At 39.1% G+C, this 21,318-nt stretch overlaps 1 protein-coding gene across 1 annotated transcript in view; it reads right to left on the bottom strand.

Moving 5' to 3' along the window:
- Positions 1-652: 652 nt before the first annotated feature.
- The window catches only part of LOC149279332 (kinesin-associated protein 3-like), a 77,946-nt gene continuing 57,280 nt past the window's right edge, over positions 653-21,318 (bottom strand). The window contains exon 19 of the mRNA XM_089501314.1: positions 653-761. Within this exon, the coding sequence (XP_089357440.1) occupies positions 653-761 (109 nt within the window). The remainder of the gene's footprint in view (positions 762-21,318) is intronic.

Below are 21,318 nucleotides of genomic sequence, written 5' to 3'. Positions count from 1 at the left end.
AATATGCAGCAGTTATACTTCGCCATGTCTCCCACTAGTGAATATCATGGTATTAGTAGCAGCATGGATGCAATCTGCGTTACGGTATGTTTCAATACTCTTAAAAGTGAAACAAACTATGTTTTTATTCTAGCATATAATGCTGGTTATTCCAAAACTGATAATGATATCTTGCACTCTTGCTCCATAACTAGCATGTATACATACAACAGGAACATTCTGAACCTATAGCATTCTTAAGTTTATGGTTCGAAATCATATTTGTGTTATATATATATACACACATATATATATATATATATATATATACACACACATATATATATATATATACACACACATATATATATATATACATACACATATATACGTTCATACAAGCTTTTATCTTCACCTTCAGCATCTTTGAAGAGTAAATCTAAACATTACATTGCATTATATTAACACCTCTCCACACACAAAAAGTGGCTTCTTGTTTCTAAATAATGTGATTTCATGTGGAGGTTCTCCATTAAATTATTATTAAAGTCCATAATAGTAGTAATGTTTAGAAGCATGCTTGTTCCCCGTGTTATCTGTGAAACTGGCTACACATAAACATTATCCTAATTTAAGATAATAATATAAGATAATTTAGGAATCATGTTTGGTTTTATCTTGCACCAAAGCCATAATAATATTGTTCATCCGGTCTGTAGCCATAAGCTGTTGATGGTCGACCTGGTATTCCAGTAGGCTGTCCAAAACCATCAACACCAATTCTGGGGGAAAAGAGCAAAGAGAGCATTAGTATAAACATACATTGACATATTTTTCAATTAATTTAATTAAAGCTGGTAGGACCCCATCCTCAAATGTGTGTGCATATATAAACATACCCTTTAATGTTATTGACAATGTCTCAGAAGTAATATCAGAAGCTTTGTATACTAGTGTACTTCATCAGTATGCACATAAATAAATAACTGTGGAACTAATACCTTGCCAAGGATCACTGAAAATCATAAGAACCAAAGACCATGCAATATGTGAATCTACCACAAACATTGTCTCTAGCTACCACTGGTAAAATTAGGTCTGGGTCAAAGCAACTCTCAACTACTAAACAGTTTTGCCAAAACTTATATGTAAGACTATAATATATAATGATTGTGCGTAGAGTCAGGGTGCAAGATTTAGGACATTTATATGTATATAAAAAAAGTTGTGTAAATGGGTTTAGCCATATTAGTCCAGCAGACAGGATGTAAAACAAAACAGAGTATTGCAGTTATTGCACCTTTTTTTTATTGGACTACAATAATATTTAAAAGACGAGCTTTCGAGAGTTATCCTCTCTTCATCAGGTCTGAAGCAATATGCAGAGTGGTTGAAAGATAACCAAAGGACAGAACAAATAAACACAGGGAAACCAATAAACACATTAACACATCAGCCAATAATAACAATTAGACACGCACTAGTTGAAAACACTGCACTTTATCGTAAATAAATTGTGCTCACAATCAGTGGGGAGGAAAAAAAAATCAAGCTGACAGACGATTAGCACATTTCACTCCTATACTAGAGCTTATTCATAATTTAATCTGAAATTAATATAGTAATATATTTATGTATACACACTACTACCCAAAAGCTTGGGGTCACTGTATTTTTGCTCCATTTTATGTTATTTTAATGGACAACATTTTCTTTCAAAAGCACAGAAATGTCCACAAACATTTGAATGGTATTGTATTTATATTTACCTACACATGCATAGATTTTTGTGAGCAAGACATTATTTTTAATAAAACATATGGGCAACATTTTCTATTGTTTATTGGCGATTAGTCCACATTATGAACAAATGAGAGGCAAGCTAGTAACCATAAATCAACCTCCAATGTTTGATAACTATTTGTACACAACATTCTATAAATGGTTTAGAATGGGATTTGTAATAATACAGTCATCCACAAGATGGAACTCTGAACACACAAGAAACAGAAATTCAGTATGTGTGTTGTCTCTTAAAACACTAATATGAGTGATTGATTTATTTTTCATTTTTAAGGTTTTTTTTTACATATCAGTACTTATAATTACTGTGGTGTATGTATTTATATGGTTTAAAAAGAAGGCAGTACGGGGTGTATGTAGCTATATGGTTTAAAAAGAAGGCAGTACTTTAAGGTTCTCTCTACTGTCTAATATGTGAGTTTATATGATGCACTGCCCAAAACCGTAAGCTCCAAAGTATATAGAGAAAGGCTAAATGTTAGAGTTTCTGTCTCAATGTCACCCAAAATCAACATCAAGAGTTCTCCACATTATTTACTTCTGCATTGTTAAATTGGTTTCATCTATACCTCCCCAACTGTTAAAAAAAGGCAAAATCAGCTGTCACTTTATAAAAATAATAAAATGCTCAACATATATTTTGGTTAGTTGGTTGTGATGCTGCACTTGTCAGACCAAGGCTCTGCTTGAGTTGCTAGTCCTGAAGCCAATGCCATCTGCTACAAGGACCTACTGCATTAGGGGTAGGTTATGCTTTGAGGTGGTTCTAGTTTGGCTCTGGCTCCTGCTGCCAAGTTTGGGATCTAGCATCAGCTTTCCATGACATTAATAGTTCCTTTATCAGTAATGCTTATGGTCTTAAAAAGGAGATGTGTATACATCTGTTTCCATATATTGGCCCTATCTATTAGACATACTCTGAGCAAACAGCACAAACAAGTAAGAGTAGGTAATGGCATCTGACAGGGAGTCATGTCATGCCTCCCACTGCAGGTTAGTACTTTCATTATGGCATTAAAAAATAAATGGGGTAAATGGTGCTCATCAGACAGCCCTTTGCATACAATCCTGGATTTGTTTGGTGGTTTGCAACCAATTTTAATTCATCACATACTAAGTAGGTAATTGGTCCTGTAGAACCAGTTTTAGTGACATACCTGGTACATACACCGTGGCAAAGGTTTTAATCTCAATGTATATGGTGGTAATAAATATGTTTGTTCTTCAGATCACAGATCTTGCTAACTCATGCACTGACAGAAAAGGTAACACTGGTTTATGCTTGTGCAGTAACAGTATGTTGCACTTTAAGGGATACTTTGGGCCTACACATAAGTAATAATCACTAGAACAGGGGCGTCCAACATGCGGATCACAAGAGCCCTGTTTCTTACTTGTGGGAGGGTCTATTCTCTGCTCCAGCTGCTTCCTCTGTGGGGAGAACGAGGGAGGCCGCGTCCCCTGCTGAAGTCTGTGAGCGGCATCGAGGGCTGTAGAGCAGGTAAGGGGGTGGGGAAGGTTGTGTGAATGAGTATGTCTGATTGAGGGAATGAATCTGAATGAATGAATTTGTGTGTGTGTGTGTGGGATAGCATGGATGTGTAAGTGCTGGAACCTAGGCATGATGGGACTGTGATTGCTGTTAACAATCCCACTCCTATCATGCCAAGTCAGCCAGTACATGCTGAAACCTGGCTAGCTGCCCCCCTTGTGTATTGATGCTGCCAGTAGTATGGGGTCTGCACTTACAGTCACCCTGTACCAGCATGTACTGGCTGACTTGGGATTGCTAACAGCAATCACAGTCCCATCATGCCTAGGTTCCAGCATTTACTGGTTGCCTGGGTATAAAAAGAGTGTGTTTGCTGTTAGCAATCACACTCCTATCATGCCAAGTCATATTGTTGATTTTTTCTGTCCAATTGTGGTGTGTTACTTTTAATAAAAGCGTGGTTACACACTAAAATTGGACAAAAAATACCGGTACAATGCCCAGCCAACCAGTACATGCTGGAATCTGGGTATGCCTGAGATTGCTGTTAACAATCATAATATATAATTTTTTGTACAATGGTGTGTAACTTACTTTTATTAAAAGTGTGTGGGGGGTCATTTTCAGTTTCGGCTAAGTGAACCCTGAATTTTCGGTTTTGGTCCAGAATTTTCAATTTTAGTGCATCGCTAAAATAAATAGAACTATTTTATTTTTACTTATCCAGAATCCTGAATTTGTAGGCCCAGAAATCCCAGAAATCAGTGAGAGGAAAAGTAAAGGTTTTGTGTCATTTACTTTTTTTTAATCTGCATATCTTATTAAAGGCCATATTTTCTCACAGTGAAAAATGAGCGCGGCCCGCGCACGTATACAATTCTGATGAAGTGGCCCACTGCAGAAAAAACTTGGACGCCCCTGCACTAGAATTATATGTTGCATGGATTCTACATAGATCTTTTTTCTTAGAGTTGTAAATGTTGCACTTTATGTACAGTGTCCTTTCCCTACTCGAATAATATTGTTTTTCAATGTACAGAATGCACAAAATGGATTGCTACATTTTAGCTATAAGAATGAAAATACTCTATATATTAGTTTATTTACTTTATAAAGCATTTGCATTATAGCATATCCACTTTTTTGTCAGATGTAATTAAGCATACAGAACTGGTAAGTACATACAATATTAGTTTTATAAACAATATAAACTAAAAGGTTAGAATATATCATTTTAGTACAGAAGGAGTTAACTAAAATGATGCTACCAGACACAATCCAATTTAGGGCAATGAAAGAAGGTAATGTTTTAAATTATTTCACCACAATCTATTCATTTTTTTCTGTAGTTGGCATTATAAATGTGAAAGCAATTAGGTATCAATCCCTTGAGTTTAACTTTTAAAGAGTATCAACTTTTCAGCCATCTATCGAAAGGATTTATACACTGGTTACAGCCCACATGAAGTTTCAGTAAGAAGAATAAAACACTTAATTGATTTTGACTTGTTCATATGTTTCTCATTGGTGACTCAAAACACCAGTTTACCATCATTTCTAAACTAATGATTGAACAAACCTAACTGTAACATCTATATGCTTCACGGGAAATACCGTATTTGCTCGATTATAAGACGAGTTTTTTTTCAGAGCAAATGCTCTGAAAAATACCCCTAGTCTTCTAATCGGGGTCGTCTTCTAATCAGACCTCAAATAGAGGTCTGATTATGAGACTAAGATCCAGATCCCCCGCACCGCTGCAGGGGACCTGGATCCTCCTGTCTCCCCCCCACACACACACACACACACTTACCGGTGATTCCTGCTGTATTGCCGGGGCAGCGGGTTGACATCTACGCGATCCGCGTAGACAACGTCCGCTGCAGCCGGAAGGAGGTGTGGCTAGCAGCGGGGGTTGTCTGCGTCCGTCGCGGATACCTTCCCCGACTGTCGGGGAACTCTGATCTCTGACAGCCGGGGAAGGTATGCGCGACGGACGCAGACAAACCCCCGCTGCCAACTCCACCTGCTTCCGGCTGCAGCGGAAGGAGACGTCAACCCGCTGCCCCGGCAATACAGCAGGAAATTGGAAGCAATTTGTGTGTGTGTGTGTTAAATGGGGGCATAGGGCATTTCTGGAATGCCTTATACTCCTATATGCCACTCTGGCACTTAGGGGGTTAAAAGGCATATTATGGGGCAGAGTGGCATATAGGGAAGTATAAGGCATTTCAGGAGGCAGAGTGGCGTTAAGGGGGCATTTAATAGAGCACTCTGCCTCCTGAAATGCCTTATACCTCCCTATATGCCACTCTGCCCCATAATATGCCTTTTAACCCCCTAAATGCCAGAGTGGCATATAGGGGTATAAGGCATTTCTGGAGGCAGAGTGCTCTATACAATGCCTTTTAACTCCCTTAATGCCACTCTGCCTCCTGGAATGCCTTATACCTCCCTATATGCCACTCTGCCCTATAATATGCATTTTAACCCCCTAAATGCCAGAATGGGATATAGGGGTATAAGGCATTTCTGGAGGCAGAGTGGCACATAGGGGGTCAAAAGGCATACCATGGGGCACAGTGGCATATAGAGGGTTAAAAGGCATATCATGGGCCACAGTGCCATATTGGTGTGGCAAGCCTGGGGGCAGATGTGTGTTACTGGGGGACAGGTTGGAAAATACAAGGAAATAAAAACAAAAAAAATATTTTTCTCAATCATAGCTTTTATTTAAAAAAATAGTTAACATTTACTGGTAAAACTTGTTTTCCTTTAAGGTCGTCTTATATTCAGGCTTTTTCTTTTTTTCCCCAAGTTAATATTCAGATTTTGGGGGGTCGTCTTATAATCAGGGTCGAGCAAATACGGTACTACAAATTATGTGTGTGTGTTTAGGTTATTAAAACTCACAAAAGTAGAATATCATGTCACAAAAACATTTTGTGATACGAGTTTCTATAGAATTAATTTATTGGATCTTATTGTTACAATTTCAGCACATGGCACAAGAAGGGATCTTGTGCGATAGTATGACTCTCTCTGAATAATACAAATACAGGTATATATTTGTGTACATCTGTTATAGTGTCCTGTCACAATAATGAAAAGTTAGATTAGTATTAATTGCCCACAGGTAGTTAATAAACCAATAATGTGCGATTGTTTTTTTCCCAGCTGATGGTTTTTCTTTAGGGTATAATTATATATAATTATTAGTGTCATAATGCAATAAATAGCAACCTCATAGAACACTGTAGGTATAAAGTTACAAATACGGTTATTATGACTACAGCATGTAGCTGCAATATGATGAAAAACTGTTGGGTTTCAGAGAACTACAGTAAAAAAATCCTTTAGCCACTACAAATTTATAAATGGGGGACTGCTACAGCATCAAAGAAATGATGTAACTGTCTACCAATATAACTCATTAACACACAACACAGATTAATAAAATAATACAAAACTTCAAAAATATGCAAAAAACACATGCAACTTGATTTGATATAGATATATATATTGAGATATTTGTGTTTTAATTTGGATTGCTGCTTAGCACACTGCAGTACTACTTTCATGTCAAAAAACTACTGTCAATTTTGCCTGGACTACAATGCATCCTACTGCATGCAAAGGATGCATAGATTCTTTAGATATTGGAGTTAGAAAATTAAACTTCTAAACTATAAATTGCACTTGTAACATGGACCCCAATATGCATTTTACAGGGCTCAAATTTACACTCATTTAACACTCATTCTAGTCAATAGGATTTCCCACTGAAATAAATGGGAATAGCAGCAACCAGAGAAACGCACTTCTCCCGCTGTGCCAAACACGGAGAGTTCTATAGGCATAAGTAGGCATATAAGAGATTTCATTAACCCCACTATATAGCATGAATGGATAAAGGACTGTTCAAGCAAGAGTTAAGTTTTAACTCAAAGATCAGAATCCCACAGAATTTGAAAAGAAATTGAGAGTAGCTAAGCACCATTTGACCCATCTTGTCTGCCCATTTTGCTCCTGTAAAAACCTCCAGCCTAATTTGGTCCTTGATTTTGTGTTATATTGAGTATAGCTATACGTCTATTCCCTCACTCTATAAATATCTAACTCTTTTACTATTTACACCATCTTTACCTTTAACTCCCTCACAGAACAGAATTAAGTTCATTATTTTTACAATCCTCTACATAACAGATTTACAATTTGGAAAGCAACATTAAAGTTAACTCATTTTTAAGATTTTTGGTGTATGAAGAACTTTCCTGTAAGGCTAGGTTTCCACTTGTTTTTTTTTGCTAAAAACGCCCATAGTAATGCCAATTCAGTCACACGGCGTTTTATTAGTGAAAAAACGCTGCGGCCAGATGTTAGCTGTTCTTCAATAGGAAATCACACAATGCCATATCCACTTGGCGTTTTTCTGTTTGGCGTTTTTTCAGTCCTCTTTGGCGTTTTTCTGCTTTTTTTTTGGGCTCTGGCAGTTTTTCAAAATCGCAGCATGTTGACACTCTGGCGTTTTTGGCAAGGAAATCTTGGCGTTTTTCTCCAATAGAAGTCTATGGGAGAGAAAAAACGCCATGAAAAAGCCCTGTGGGTTTTGCCTTGGCGTTTTTTATGGCGTTTTTTTCCACAGTTACAATGCAGAGGATGGACCCAGTATCTGTGTGTCCTACAAGAAATAGGCTGGAAACAAACAGTTTCACACAAAACAAAGTTCATATTGAATTTTACACCATTTGGAACAAACATGCCATTACAAACAAACATATCCAACCGGATCCTGCGTGCCAAAAGCAACAGCAAACCATTTGCACCATAATTTGGGGCCAATCTTCCTAGAGGAGCAGACATTCGGAATAAAGCATGCCTTACAAACCACAGGAAAGAGCCAAAAGGGTCCGCCGGGGCGTGTTTAAGTAGAACTCTACCAAGGAAATGACATCAGGAGGGGGCAGATACTTGCCATTTCTCCTAATCCCTTTTAGCTGGGTGACGATTCTAACGTGTAAAGGCTGGAAAAACTGCCTAAGGTCAAAAAAGCAATTTCCACATAAAAAAAATGTTTCCATAAAAAACGCCAAAACGCAGGAAAATGCAGTGGCAGTTTTCTTGGCGTTTTTCATCAAGAAAATAACGCAGGACAAAAACCCAAGTGGAAACCTAGCCTAAGACAGTCTATGAGCATGTGCAAGAAGTTACTCGGACTAACTTAGATCAGTCTAATTGTGGACAATAGGGGAAAAAAGATAAAGGTAAGGTAAAAGACAGCATACAATCATGACTATATAAAGTAAGGTTTTAATACTGAGCCTAGATTGCAGTTTCTATCTTTCAAATGTAAGAATGTTAGAGATCATGAAAAAAATCAAAGATTACAAACCAATCTAAATAGACAAATGTATAAAGGTACATTCAAATCACAATGCCACTTAAATATGGCTTTCTAATTACCATGATCAGTTTTTTCCATTGTTGCTATATGCTTATTCAGTCATGGTTTATTCTCCCGTTTCATTTTTGTGTACCCAACTATATATATATATATATATATATATATATATATATATATATATATATATATATATATATACACACAAACACACACATATAGTCCAAAATACGCTGGTCTCCGGCCTAAATTCCTTGCAATGGTACACACTCTCTGGTGGCTGTATGTGGAATCACATATAAAATAAACCGAAGAAAAAAATAAATGATTCCAGTAACGTTACAAATCTTCAAATTACAAAAGCACAGTTTTTCCCTATGCCAAACAAAGACAGCAAATGTGATGTCACAAAAAGTACACAACAATGTCAGATACTTTTTAATATGAGAGCTCTTCCCATGATTGTGTTAAAGTCGCATTGGCCCCTCTGTGCCATGTATCGTGGTATATATAGTTATCTTGTCTAATAGCCTAGCACCTGTTACCTCTCTTTAGTGAATAAACCCCATCATCGCTGGTTTCGGTGCTGAACCCAGCTACTATAGTAGAATGCATTGGCAATATATGAGCATGTATTCCCATCGGCCAAGTGCAGCAGACAGAAGGGTCAGTGGCAACCGTGGACAAGATTTCTCCCTGGGTTTTCTTCACTAATGCCGATTTAAATTAAATCCGTTAACTGAAATCCACAAAATAGGCATGACTGCTCTTTTAAATAATTTTATCTTACAAAACAAAAACTGAATGAAACATCATGGCAAGATGTGAAGCTTTTTGGCATAGTTTGTTTCTAAATATCATGCTTTTAAAAAAATAGATATGCTTTGTTTGACATAGTTTAGTTTTGTGTGTAAATGATAAGTGAAACCAAACATCCATTTAATGAGGCAGTGTATGAAGGTAGATGCTTCTGCAGAGCATTACGTATGAATTCAAATATATAATGTATCCCCAAAAGGGCCAGATACATAAATTAGTATGCCTTTGAATTACAAACATTGTAGTCTATCATATCTTATCACTTACATGTTCCAGGATATAGGTCTCTAGGTTAAACTGAACGCAGTGACTAAGTACAATGTAATACTAAACTGCTGGTTTTCTGGTTGTTTTGAGGACTTAATATATGAGCTGCATTTTGTACCCCCCTGTGCTTTCTTAATGATTTGTTTTTTCAGACTTAAATCACTTCCAGCCATCAGTAATACACCCAGTCCTTCCATGTGTGCTTCTATAAGCACAAATATTTCTTTTTCCCATTGGCCTGCCAGGCCTGTCAGGGCAAATTTAATTTGAGGCTCAATTCTGTGACACGTAAGATTACTTGGGTAACTCTGGTTGCTGCTTTCATCTGTTACCTTCCCCAAGTGACAGATGAACTTAGCTGCAAGCTTAATTTTAAGGAGGGGAGGGGGATGTTACAACAGATGTCAAATTGGAAAGTGATCTTAGCATTTGCAGAAGATTTGTTTTTACAAGCTTCTGATCAATGATAAGGGCTGATTGGAAAGAAGTTTGTACTTTAGCATGTGTGTAGATCATGTATCTAAAAAGATAAATGTGTTTTTAATGAGGACCTGTCACATTTGAGATAAACCCATAATTGCAACAAACAACAAAAACTAACCATCCGTTACATTACTATTATTTTCAAGAATTGTTCTTCGTAATCCTTGAGTGCTGGTGCAGTTCTTGGTTTAATGGAACCTGAAGGGTGAGTCAATTTCTGCAGTTTTGCTGCAGTTTTATTTAGGTGAAAAACTTATAACCTGTAACCCCAAAAAAGAAACATAATATAGCTACAGATCAACTGACAACATGCAGGGTTACTTTTACATTCTACCTTGGAGAACTGCAGCTACAGTAGGCTGCTGGTTCCATATACACAAATCCAGGGGATTAATGTTCCATTATATATAGATGTAGATTATATATACCGTATTTGCTCGATTATAAGACGAGGTTTTTTCCAGAGCAAATGCTCTGAAAAATACCCCTCGTCTTATAATCAGGGTCGTCTTATAATCAGACCTCAAATAGGTCTGATTATGAGACTAAGATCCAGATCCCCCGCAGCGATGCAGAGGACCTGGATCCTCCTGTGTTAACCCCCCCCCAACTTACCGGTGCTTCTGAGTCCCCGGTGCTTAGTCCGGGCTGCGTGTAGAGCTCTACACGATACAATCGCGTAGAGCTCTACACGCTTCCCGGACTAAGCACTGGGGACCCAGATGCAGGGGACCTGGATCCTCCTGTGTTAACCCCCGACCCAACTTACCGGTGCATCTGAGTCCCCGGTGCTTAGTCCGGGCTGCATGTAGAGCTCTACGCGATATAATCGCGTAGAGCTCTACACGATACAATCGCGTAGAGCTCTACACGCTGCCCGGACTAAGCACTGGGGACTCAGAAGCACCGGTAAGTTGGAGGGGGGGGGGCATAACACAGGAGGATGCAGGGGACCTGCATCCTCCTGTGTTATGCCCCCTCCAACTTACCGGTGCTTCTGAGTCCCCGGTGCTTAGTCCGGGCAGCGTGTAGAGCTCTACGCGATTGTATCGTGTAGAGCTCTACGCGATTATATCGCGTGGAGCTCTACATGCTGCCCGGACTAAGCACCGGGGGCTCAGATGCAGGGGACCTGGATCCTCCTGTGTTATGCGCCCCCCCAACTCAGAAGCACCGGTAAGTTTGGAAGAGGGAGGGGGAGTGTTAAATGGGGGGTGTAAGGCATTTCTGGAGGCAGAGTGCTCTGTGAAATGCTTTTTAACCCCTTTAATGCCACTCTGCCTCCTGAAATGCCTTAAACCTCCCTATATGCCATAATATGCCTTTTAATCCTCTAAGTGCCAGAGTGGCATATAGGGTTAAAAGGCATATCATGGGGCACAGTGGCATATAGGGTTAAAAGGCATATTATGGGGCACTGTGGCATTTAGAGGGTTAAAAGGCATATCATGGGGCACAGTGGCATATAGGGGGTATAAGGCACTTCTGGGGCAGATGTGCATAACTAGGAGGCAGGTTGGAAAATAGAAGGAAATAAAACCAAAATATTTTTCTCAAGCATAGCTTTTATTAAAAAAAGTGTTTAAATGAATTAAAATTTACTGGTAAAACTTTTTTCCTATAGGGTCGTCTTATATTCAGGCTTTTTCTTTTTTTCCTAAATTAATATTAAGATTTGGGGGGTCGTCTTATAATCAGGGTCGTCTTATAATCGAGCAAATACGGTATATATAAACAAAGATCTAGAATGTAACGCACTCACTTTACTGGAAACAGTTGCAATATGCCCGGGTGCTAACAATCAAAAAAATATATACAGCAACTAAAGTTGATGTACTCAGCGGGTCTTCTTTTTATAAAATTTATTGACTTGGTGAAGGTCCAATGTTTCGGCTCTCAATGAGCCGTTCTTGAGAAACTCTTATTGAGAGCCGAAACGTTGGACCTTCACCAAGTCAATACATTTTATAAAAAGAAGACCCGCTGAGTGCATCAACTTTAGTTGCTGTAAATATATCTCGCTAGCAATTTAACAGCTCAAACACAAGCCTCACGTGTTCATGTGTCAAATCACTGTAGCCATGATATATGCACTTCTGCTCTTCTTGGTGAATCATGTATTTGATTTGTAACTGAAACTGTAACAGGTATGATTTTCAAATGTAGTTTTTGCAGTTCCAGCATTACGTCTGCCTCTAAAATGGCCAGGGAAAGACTCGATTGAAACCTAGCTGTCAGCATTCATTTTGTGAATTGTGTCTATTCATAAAATTTGAATTGAAAAGTGGGCTAATAATTTAACCATAAATTATTTAAACTTGTAAAAACTTACAGAAAACATGTCTAAAAATAATATAAATGACACTACTATTAACATGTCTTACAGTGGCATTATTTCATCCCATAGTATAATGGCTTATATATGATAAATGGCTATAATGTTGAGGTTGGAAAACCAGCCAGTGCGTGGCATGAACCAAACCAGATTCGTCTACAATAGAAGGAAGAGCCCTTGCAAGCAACAGAACAACAAATCTGACGGCAGATAAGAATCATTGCGACAACCAGTGTTCCTTCTAAGCTGTGCGCTTGTGCGCGCGCACATAGCTTTAAGAGGGAGCACACACGAACAAAAATTGTGCGCACAACCAGTAGCGTACCGGGGGGGGGGGGTCTGCTACTGGTTGTGTGCACGGCACCCCTCCAGAGACGGACAGTAATGTCCACCGCTAGAGGTGCAGGCTCGGTTAGAGGGAGATCAAGGATCTCCCTCTAACCGTCTTTAAAAAAATCAAGGGAGCGGGAGGTCTGTTAATGCAGACCTCCGATCCTACTCATTGAACATCCTACTCAGATGTTCCGCTGTACCACTGACAGTGTTTGCCTCAGTATATAATGATAGCAGTTATGCTGTACCACCCTCAATGCTTTCCTCAGTATATAGTGATAGCAGTTATGCTGTACCACTGTCAATGTTTGCCTCACTATATAATGTTAGCAGTTATGCTGTACCACCGTCAATGTTTGCCTTAGTATATAATGATAGCAGTTATGCTGTACCACCGTCAATGTTTGCCTTAGTATATAATGATAGCAGTTATGCTGTACCACCGTCAATGTTTGCCTCAGTATATAATGATAGCAGGTATGCTGTAACACGGTCAATGTCTGCTTCAGTATATAGTGATAGGTGTTATGTTGTACCACCGTCAATGTCTACCTTAGTAAATAATGATAACAGTTATGCTGTACCCCTGTCAATGTTTGCCTAACGATAGAAGCTATGCTGTTTTAAAGTGTGTGTGTGTGTGGGGGGTCCCACGTACAGGATCCACCCCAGGTGCCAAATACTCTAGGTACGCCCCTGCGCACAACAGTTTTTCCCAAATTTTTTTTTATCCTTTATTCAGCCTGGAGCCTCCGCTCGTGATTCACTCATAATTTACTTATGAAGGGAGAATTTCACCTTTAAAAAAACATTACAGTAAGTAATACTGTTGTGTAACTAATAGTACGTTATCACACTATAATGTAGTATTATTAACCATGAGCGAGCTATACCAAAAATATAGAATAACAATTTAAATTTAACATTTGCAGAAGCATATTGTGCGCACAATTTTTTGGCTCTGGGAAAATTTGTGCACAAGATACATTTTCTGCACACACCACCTAAGAAAAATTAGAGGGAACATTGGTGGCAACCTAGTCTGTCTGTTTTGTCAGTTCTTGGTCTCGCCTTAGATTCAGGAAAGTCATATGCCTATCCCACTTTTTTATTTTACTATGTTAGCCTCTACTACTTCTGCTGGGAGGCTGTTCCACATGTCTACCACCCACAGCTAACACTGGGCTTGAGCTGATGCCAGCCCGCTCAGCTATACTATAAAATTATTATTATTGGATTTTTTTTTTTTTAACATAAAACCAAACCATCTTGCAGCATTGTACAAAAATGCATAAAAATGTTTCGTATGAAGGGCCCAGTTCACTAGAGTTTAAGATCTAATAAACTTGTCTACTTTAATGGCTTTCAGCACATGTATTAAAACTTACTACAGCATTTGCTTTTCAATTTTTGTAACTGTCTTTTGTGATATTTATCTGAAAAGTAAACTATATTGCCTCAGAGTCTGTTAATGTGACAAACTTATCATTACACTTTATGATCTTAAGTGTTTTTCCTGCCCCATCTTTAAAAATTCTACCAGAACAAAGATCTCTGTCTCACTCATATTACATGTGCGTGTGTGTAATTCACCTTATTTAACAAGCACATTACCCATTAAAAAGCAATGTGAAATATCATGGCGTTATATAAAACAATAAATACTAATAATAATATGCCTTTTTATTAAGGGGAGGAAGGTAGAATATGTACTTCATATCACCCAACATTTCCTTTGGTCAAAGGAGGACCTTTTTGCTTTAGGGTGGTCGTCAGAGCCCATGCTAGGGACAAGACTGTGCTAAGACTACAGAGAATGCAGATAATTATGACACATACCTGTGAACATTCTGACAAAGAGGTCTGGGTCTAAAGAAAGACACTTGGCTTACCAGTATTCAGAAGCATCACACAATATACTCCCTAGCACTTTAAAGTTTTTAAACTGACCTATCCTGAGGGATGGCTCCATTTAAGGCACAGACATAATTCCTCCCAATCCCTCATATCTGATATCAGTGGCCTCCACTTCCCTATGCTGAGTGCTGGAACATGAAATCATATATCATATCATATCAGGTCATACAAGGAAAGACACTACAGAGGTCTGTGCTGGCTAGGCTCCATAACCATTCCTTAAGCATTGCTACCAATCTGTAATGCCTGTATTTACTGTAGTTTATAGGGAGACAAGATCTGTGTCATCAGTAGGGTAGAATTGTGATACTCCAGGATAAACCTATTAGTTAGAATTAGACTAGGCAAGGTTACATAGCTTGGTAAGAAGTGTATGTATATAACCTACTTCCCCATGTATAAGATGCATGTTTTTTTAGAAAAAATTGGGTGCATCTTATACAGTGGTGGTAGATATTTTTTTTTACTAAAACAGGAACCGGAAAGGGGACCTGCTTACCTGTTTTGCTCAGCAGCGTCTCTTGATCCGCCGTGGCGACACAGGAACCCAGTGGAGTCACGTGAATGCACATCGCATCACATGACTCCGCTCAGTTCCTGTTCGGATAAGCGTACTTGAGATAAGGTATACTCGCTACTGAAGGGAGACAGGAAGGAGGCGTCATTAGATCTTTCCCTGCCTCCGATCCATTATCCAAAATTATCCTTTATCCAAATACTTGTGGTTTCAAGCATTTAAGATAAGGGATACTAAAACTGCACAAGCTGAATGGGTTGCAAGGATATCCCCAGTGCAGATAATTAATCTAGGTATGAGCATATGTAATGATTCATGAGAGGGTGAGGATTATGTTCTTTTTCTAAGCAACAGAAGACTGTCTTGCCAAAACGAAAGAATGAACAATCAGCCAAATGTATGTATTGTTTCGTTGTCATGTACCATCCTTTGGGTATTGAGTTCCGCAATTAAACAATAACAAACCATTCAGAGTGAATGCAAATGATGGAACCCTATTTGAGATTACTAAAATTTGAAATTAAATAGGATTAGTCACTAACATTTACTGATTTACATAGCACAGCACTGTAATTGTTGGTTAAAGGAACAGGCATATCCTCTTCATTTTCAGAAACCTAACACTCTGCATGACAATGGAAGACCTGGATGGTGTACTATGTTGTGTGTGTACACGTGTTATGAGATCAGGAATCAGGGTCAAACAACAATGAAAGTAAACAAGCTCTGAGTGAAAGGTATTGACATTTAAACCCAGTGGGTACCATATTTTAAGACTAGTGCCGACATCACCATTGTCAGGGTTGCAATCAGGGATGTAATTGTACACCTCACTATCCCTGATCTGTCATGGGCCCCCTCATTGGCTCTCTTGGCACGCTACTCAGGACTGGGCTCCACGGTCCGCTAGCAGTGTCTATTCCTTTTCTGGAAATTGAGGCAGTGTGGCTCAATTGTAAGCATGGGGTGGGGCCTGTCTTTAGGTATGCCTTTACAGTATTTTCAGTAATGTGTGCCTTTGGACAGTAAATATCTATTTTGCATGGTTTGCATACACAGGAACTTTAGTTACAAATATGAGTACACATATGCCTTAAGACTAATACGGCATAGCTGCAAGACTGCAGAAAAAAACTTCTGAAACTGATTACAGATTCCTGTGAAGGGAGATATTTTATTATATTTGGTATTAGAAGGGGTTTTCACTTAGTTGGACTGTTATCATTAAATCTGTTACAACACAAATATTAAGGGTTTGCAACTTATATATATATAATATTGTTTTTAAAACACAGAACTGGCCTTCCTTTATAAACCCATGCTAAGCCTTGTTTTGTTAAATTTCAATTATATGGTGTTACAATTGTAACCACATAGTCCCATTCAATCTCCATGCCACCATTTCTTTAGTCACACCCAAAGTAATTCTTAAATTATGTGAATTTATTTCATATAAATTTTCAATTTTGACATTACTCAAATAAAATTATATAAACCCTTTGTTTAACAAGGGAAAGACATTTTGCAAGCTAGCCAGTTGTCTTCAATGAAGAGAAAAGAGGCATAGGAACAAAAAAGGGGCAATCAAATAAATTACAAAGACAGCAGATTAAAACTGGCTGTTGTGCTTTTGAGCTTTACATTTCAAGTCTTTAAGAAGTTGACTGGCTTAACATTTCACAGCATTTGACTGGTGAAAAAGGAGGAAATTTTATTCTCATTAACTGCAGCAGATTTACTGCAGTGAAAAAGTGCTATGTAATTTGAGATGTGACAGAGCCAGAAGATCAAAGTTTCCTTGGTCTGGAAAGTCAAATAAACCTCACTGGCTACTTCCTGAAGGGAAAATGCACTCTGGCAAAATAAACCAGAGACCAGTTTAAGCAGGAAAAAAAATCTCAATTTTATGAGCTGTCATAGTAGTTCTTGTGGTTTGAAACGGTCTAGTTTAGAACATTACATTTCCTTGCTGTTTTGGTCAGTGTACTTTTTGGGCAGTTTTTATTGTCTCTTAAATGATCCAAAAAAAAAAAAGTTACCCATCTTGAATTCTAGAAAACCTTTATAGTGCACATCCAGAAAGCCCCCTTTCTAATGTGGGAAAATATAACAAAATACATCTTTATCTAAAATCAATAGCACAACAGAATAAAATACCATGTAATATAATTTATAACTCCTCCTAGGATATCTGAAACTCTGATCTCAGATATATACTTTAAGGTACTGAATGTTATCTCCTGTGCCTGTTTTCATAGCATTGCGGTTCCCATGCAGCCCCCTTAAGACCCGCTAAGACTGAGTGCTGTGGCTGGATGGGTAAAGGTAGGTATGTGTGGTCACACCATTCCCCTAGTACCGACTATATCCTGTCACTCAACAAAGGTTGTCTTCTTTAGACACCTGAAATGTTAAGGGGTATGCCTTAAAGTGGTGCTATCATTTGACATGAAAAAGAAAACACGTGAATCATATAGATTTAAAAAAAAAAAGTGTACAGACAAAGATGGCACTTTTCAATAACCACCAACTACAAATTAAAAAACGAATACATTTCTTTCAATATATATCCCCTTTAACACATAAGCGTTATATAGCATATGGCCAAGAGAAATGTGATTTTATAGAACATTGGAAACAACCCGTGGTTATTAGGTAAAAGGATAATAAGAAATTTAAGGTAAAAGGATAAGAAGAAATTTAGTTTACAAAGTCTAAGCAATGTTGTGACACAGCATCTTTCTCAGCAGAAAATGCTTCAGATGTGCATTTCAATAGGATTTACAGTTGGCTAAAAGTTAACCTTGAAAGCCTCATAAAATGTCCTCTTCAACATGTTAATGGTCCCTCTTTACCAGTAAAATCAAGGTGACTGTAAGAAGAACCGTTAATTGTAGTTAGCCTGGCAGATGGTATTCAAATGCCATTATTTACATTTTTTTATGTTAAAAGGCACTGTTGATTCATGACAAGCAATTCCTGTTTGGCAATTTTCCATGTTCATTTTTTGCCATTCAGAGTCCCAGACTGCTGCAGTCTCTTTACAAACCTCTGTAAGGTCCCAAATGTGCCTTAACACTACGGTCTTATATCACAGTCTATGATTCTGGACATACAAGGACCAGTTCATGAAAATGGCAAAACTGAGCATTGTGGATTATGTTGAGACCTTTTACATGCAATAATGCAATACTGGGCAACATAGGCAACCAGCAGGCAACTAAAGTGTCAAAAACATTATGCCAAATGTGTCAGTGTCAAATGCAACGATGCAACACTGTGTATATAGACACTGCTAGTGCCAGTCGTTTTTTGTTTTAATCTCTTAAAGTAACCAATAAACAAACATTACATTTTTATATAAGAATGTTAGTAATTACACTATTTACCACAAACAAATGTAAGCATATGCAATTTTGAATAAAATATTTTGGATTTTAATCTAATGATAAAGCAAATAACTAGCTGTTTTTTTACATTCTGACTTAAGTTTGCACTTTTAAAGGGAACAATAAAAGGGATGTGGGAGAAGTGCAAATATATACAAATCCATCTATTCATGTAAAAGAATTGTAGGACATTGGTCACACTCAGGTATCATATTGTCACTGTTTCGCTGGACTATTAAGGAAGGTCGTTCCCGCAGAAGTTCTTCTCCCCAAACTACCGCTACTGAGAGGAGAGTTCCTGGCAGCAGCAGTCCAGGACTTAGACGATCCCAACAGTGGACAACCTCCCACCAGCTGGAGATAGGTTCTGAGTGGCAGCAGCCGCGGCAAGGCGCAGCACGAGACAGGAGCACAAAGCAGGTAGTCAGCAGAGCCAGGGGTCAGATACACAGAGTGGGTAGTCAGCCGAGCCAAGGGTCAGATTCACGGAGCGGGTAGTCAGCCAAGCCAGTGGTCAGATTCACGGAGCGGGTAGTCAGCCAAGCCAGTGGTCAGATGCACGGAGCGGATAGTCGGACGAGCCAGGGGTCAAAACCAGAAGTCACAAGCGAAGGTACCAAATCGTAGAGCAAGGGAGAATCATGCAAGCCAAAGGTCAAAACAGGAAACTAGATAGCACGAGCCGAATACACAAAACTGAAAGACCACAACAGGGTGCTAGTGAAAGGCACAGCCGGCTTTTAAAACTGGCGCCATTCCACAAGCCCCTCCCGGACCAGAACCAAAACCACGCCCCCCAGCCGTCCATCACTTCTCCTGCAACGTGCAGCGTGCCCGGGAGGCGGACCGACGACCGGAGGATGGGTAAGTACACAAGCTCCGGGAACTGCTGAATCTCCCCCGTGTCACAATACCTCGGGCGGAGGATCGTCCGCTGCCCGGGGAGATGTTCTCCCGGGACCCGCGGACAACCCTTCGCCCGCTACTAATCCCTGTGCCGTGAGCGACGTCCAGAGCCGGGATGGTGACATTATCCCCCCTTTGAGGGCCGGCCATAGGCCGACACATACCAGGTTTATGCGGGAATTTCTTATGAAAAGCCCGGAGCAAAGTAGGAGCGCGTAGGTCCCGAGCAGGAACCCAGGACCTCTCTTCAGGACCATACCCCTTCCAGTGGACCAGGTAAGAGAGTTCCTAATTTTTTGGGAATCCAAAATAGACTGCACCTCATATTCCACCTGGGAATCAATGACAACAGGACGAGGACGGTGAGTCAACTGGGTAAAGCGGTTACAGGTGAGGGGTTTGAGCAGAGAAACATGAAAAACCCTGGGTATCCTAAGGGAGGAGTGGAGAATTAATTCATAAGCAACCGGGTTGATCTTGCGCCGAATTCGAAAAGGGCCGATATAACGGAACTTTTAGCCTAAGGTTCTTAGTGGAGAGTAGGGCTGCAACTAACGATTATTTTCATAATCGATTAGTTGGCCGATTATTTTTTCGATTAATCGGATAAAAAAAATTTAAATTTTTCATTTATTTTAAATTATTTAATAAAGTAACATAGGATGTTAAAAACAAACGGCAGAATAAATTTTTTTTCTTGTTTTTATTTCCCCAACCTGCCCCCCAGTTATGCATATTTGAGCCCAGGCTTGCCACACTGCCCTCCCCGACATGCCACACTGCCCTCCCCACATATGCCTTATATACCCTATATGCCTTATACCCCCAGATATGTCACTCCATCCTCCTCAGGTATGCCGTATACCCCCCTGATATGCCATAGTGCCCTCATAGGATTTGCAGACTCGTTCACAGACACAATACTTTTATAAATAAATACAGGGATAATCTTCACTGGCCCCAGGATTTAGATTCCCCTTAGTTTGCCCCCCTTTACCTCTAACTGCACCTTAAGTTAACTTTATTAAATTAATTAAATTAACCCTCAGTCCTCAGCATTAAATTAATCCTGAAGAGAAGACCTCATTAACCAAAACTGCCCTAAATTAACCCTGAAGACCCCATCAACCACAACTGCCCCTAAATTAACCCATTAACTATAACTGCCCATAAATTAACCCTAAACACCCCATCAATCACCACTGCCCCTAAATTAACCCTAAACACCCCATTAACTACAACTGCCCCTAAATTAACCCTAAACACCCCATTAACTATAACTGCCCCTAAGTTAACCCTAAACACCCCATTAACTATAACTGCCCCTAAATTAACCCTAAACACCCCATTAACTATAACTGCCCCTAAGTTAACCCTAAACACCCCATTAACTATAACTGCCCCTAAGTTAACCCTAAACACCCCATTAACAATAACTGCCCCTAAGTTAACCCTAAACACCCCATTAACTATAACTGCCCCTAAGTTAACCCTAAACACCCCATTAACTATACCTGCCCCTAAGTTATCCCTAAACACCCCATTAACTATACCTGCCCCTAAGTTAACCCTAAACACCCCATTAACTATACCTGCCCCTAAGTTAACCCTTAACACCCCATTAACTATAACTGCCCCTAAGTTAACCCTTAACACCCCATTAACTATAACTGCCCC

Source organism: Sceloporus occidentalis, unplaced genomic scaffold (genome assembly GCF_023333645.1).
Source record: "Sceloporus occidentalis isolate IW3139 unplaced genomic scaffold, rSceOcc1.0.p SCAF_170, whole genome shotgun sequence".
Taxonomy (NCBI): Eukaryota; Metazoa; Chordata; class Lepidosauria; order Squamata; family Phrynosomatidae; genus Sceloporus; species Sceloporus occidentalis.
Note: the sequence above shows the minus strand (reverse complement) of the source record. Positions and strands in the feature narration are given on the sequence as shown.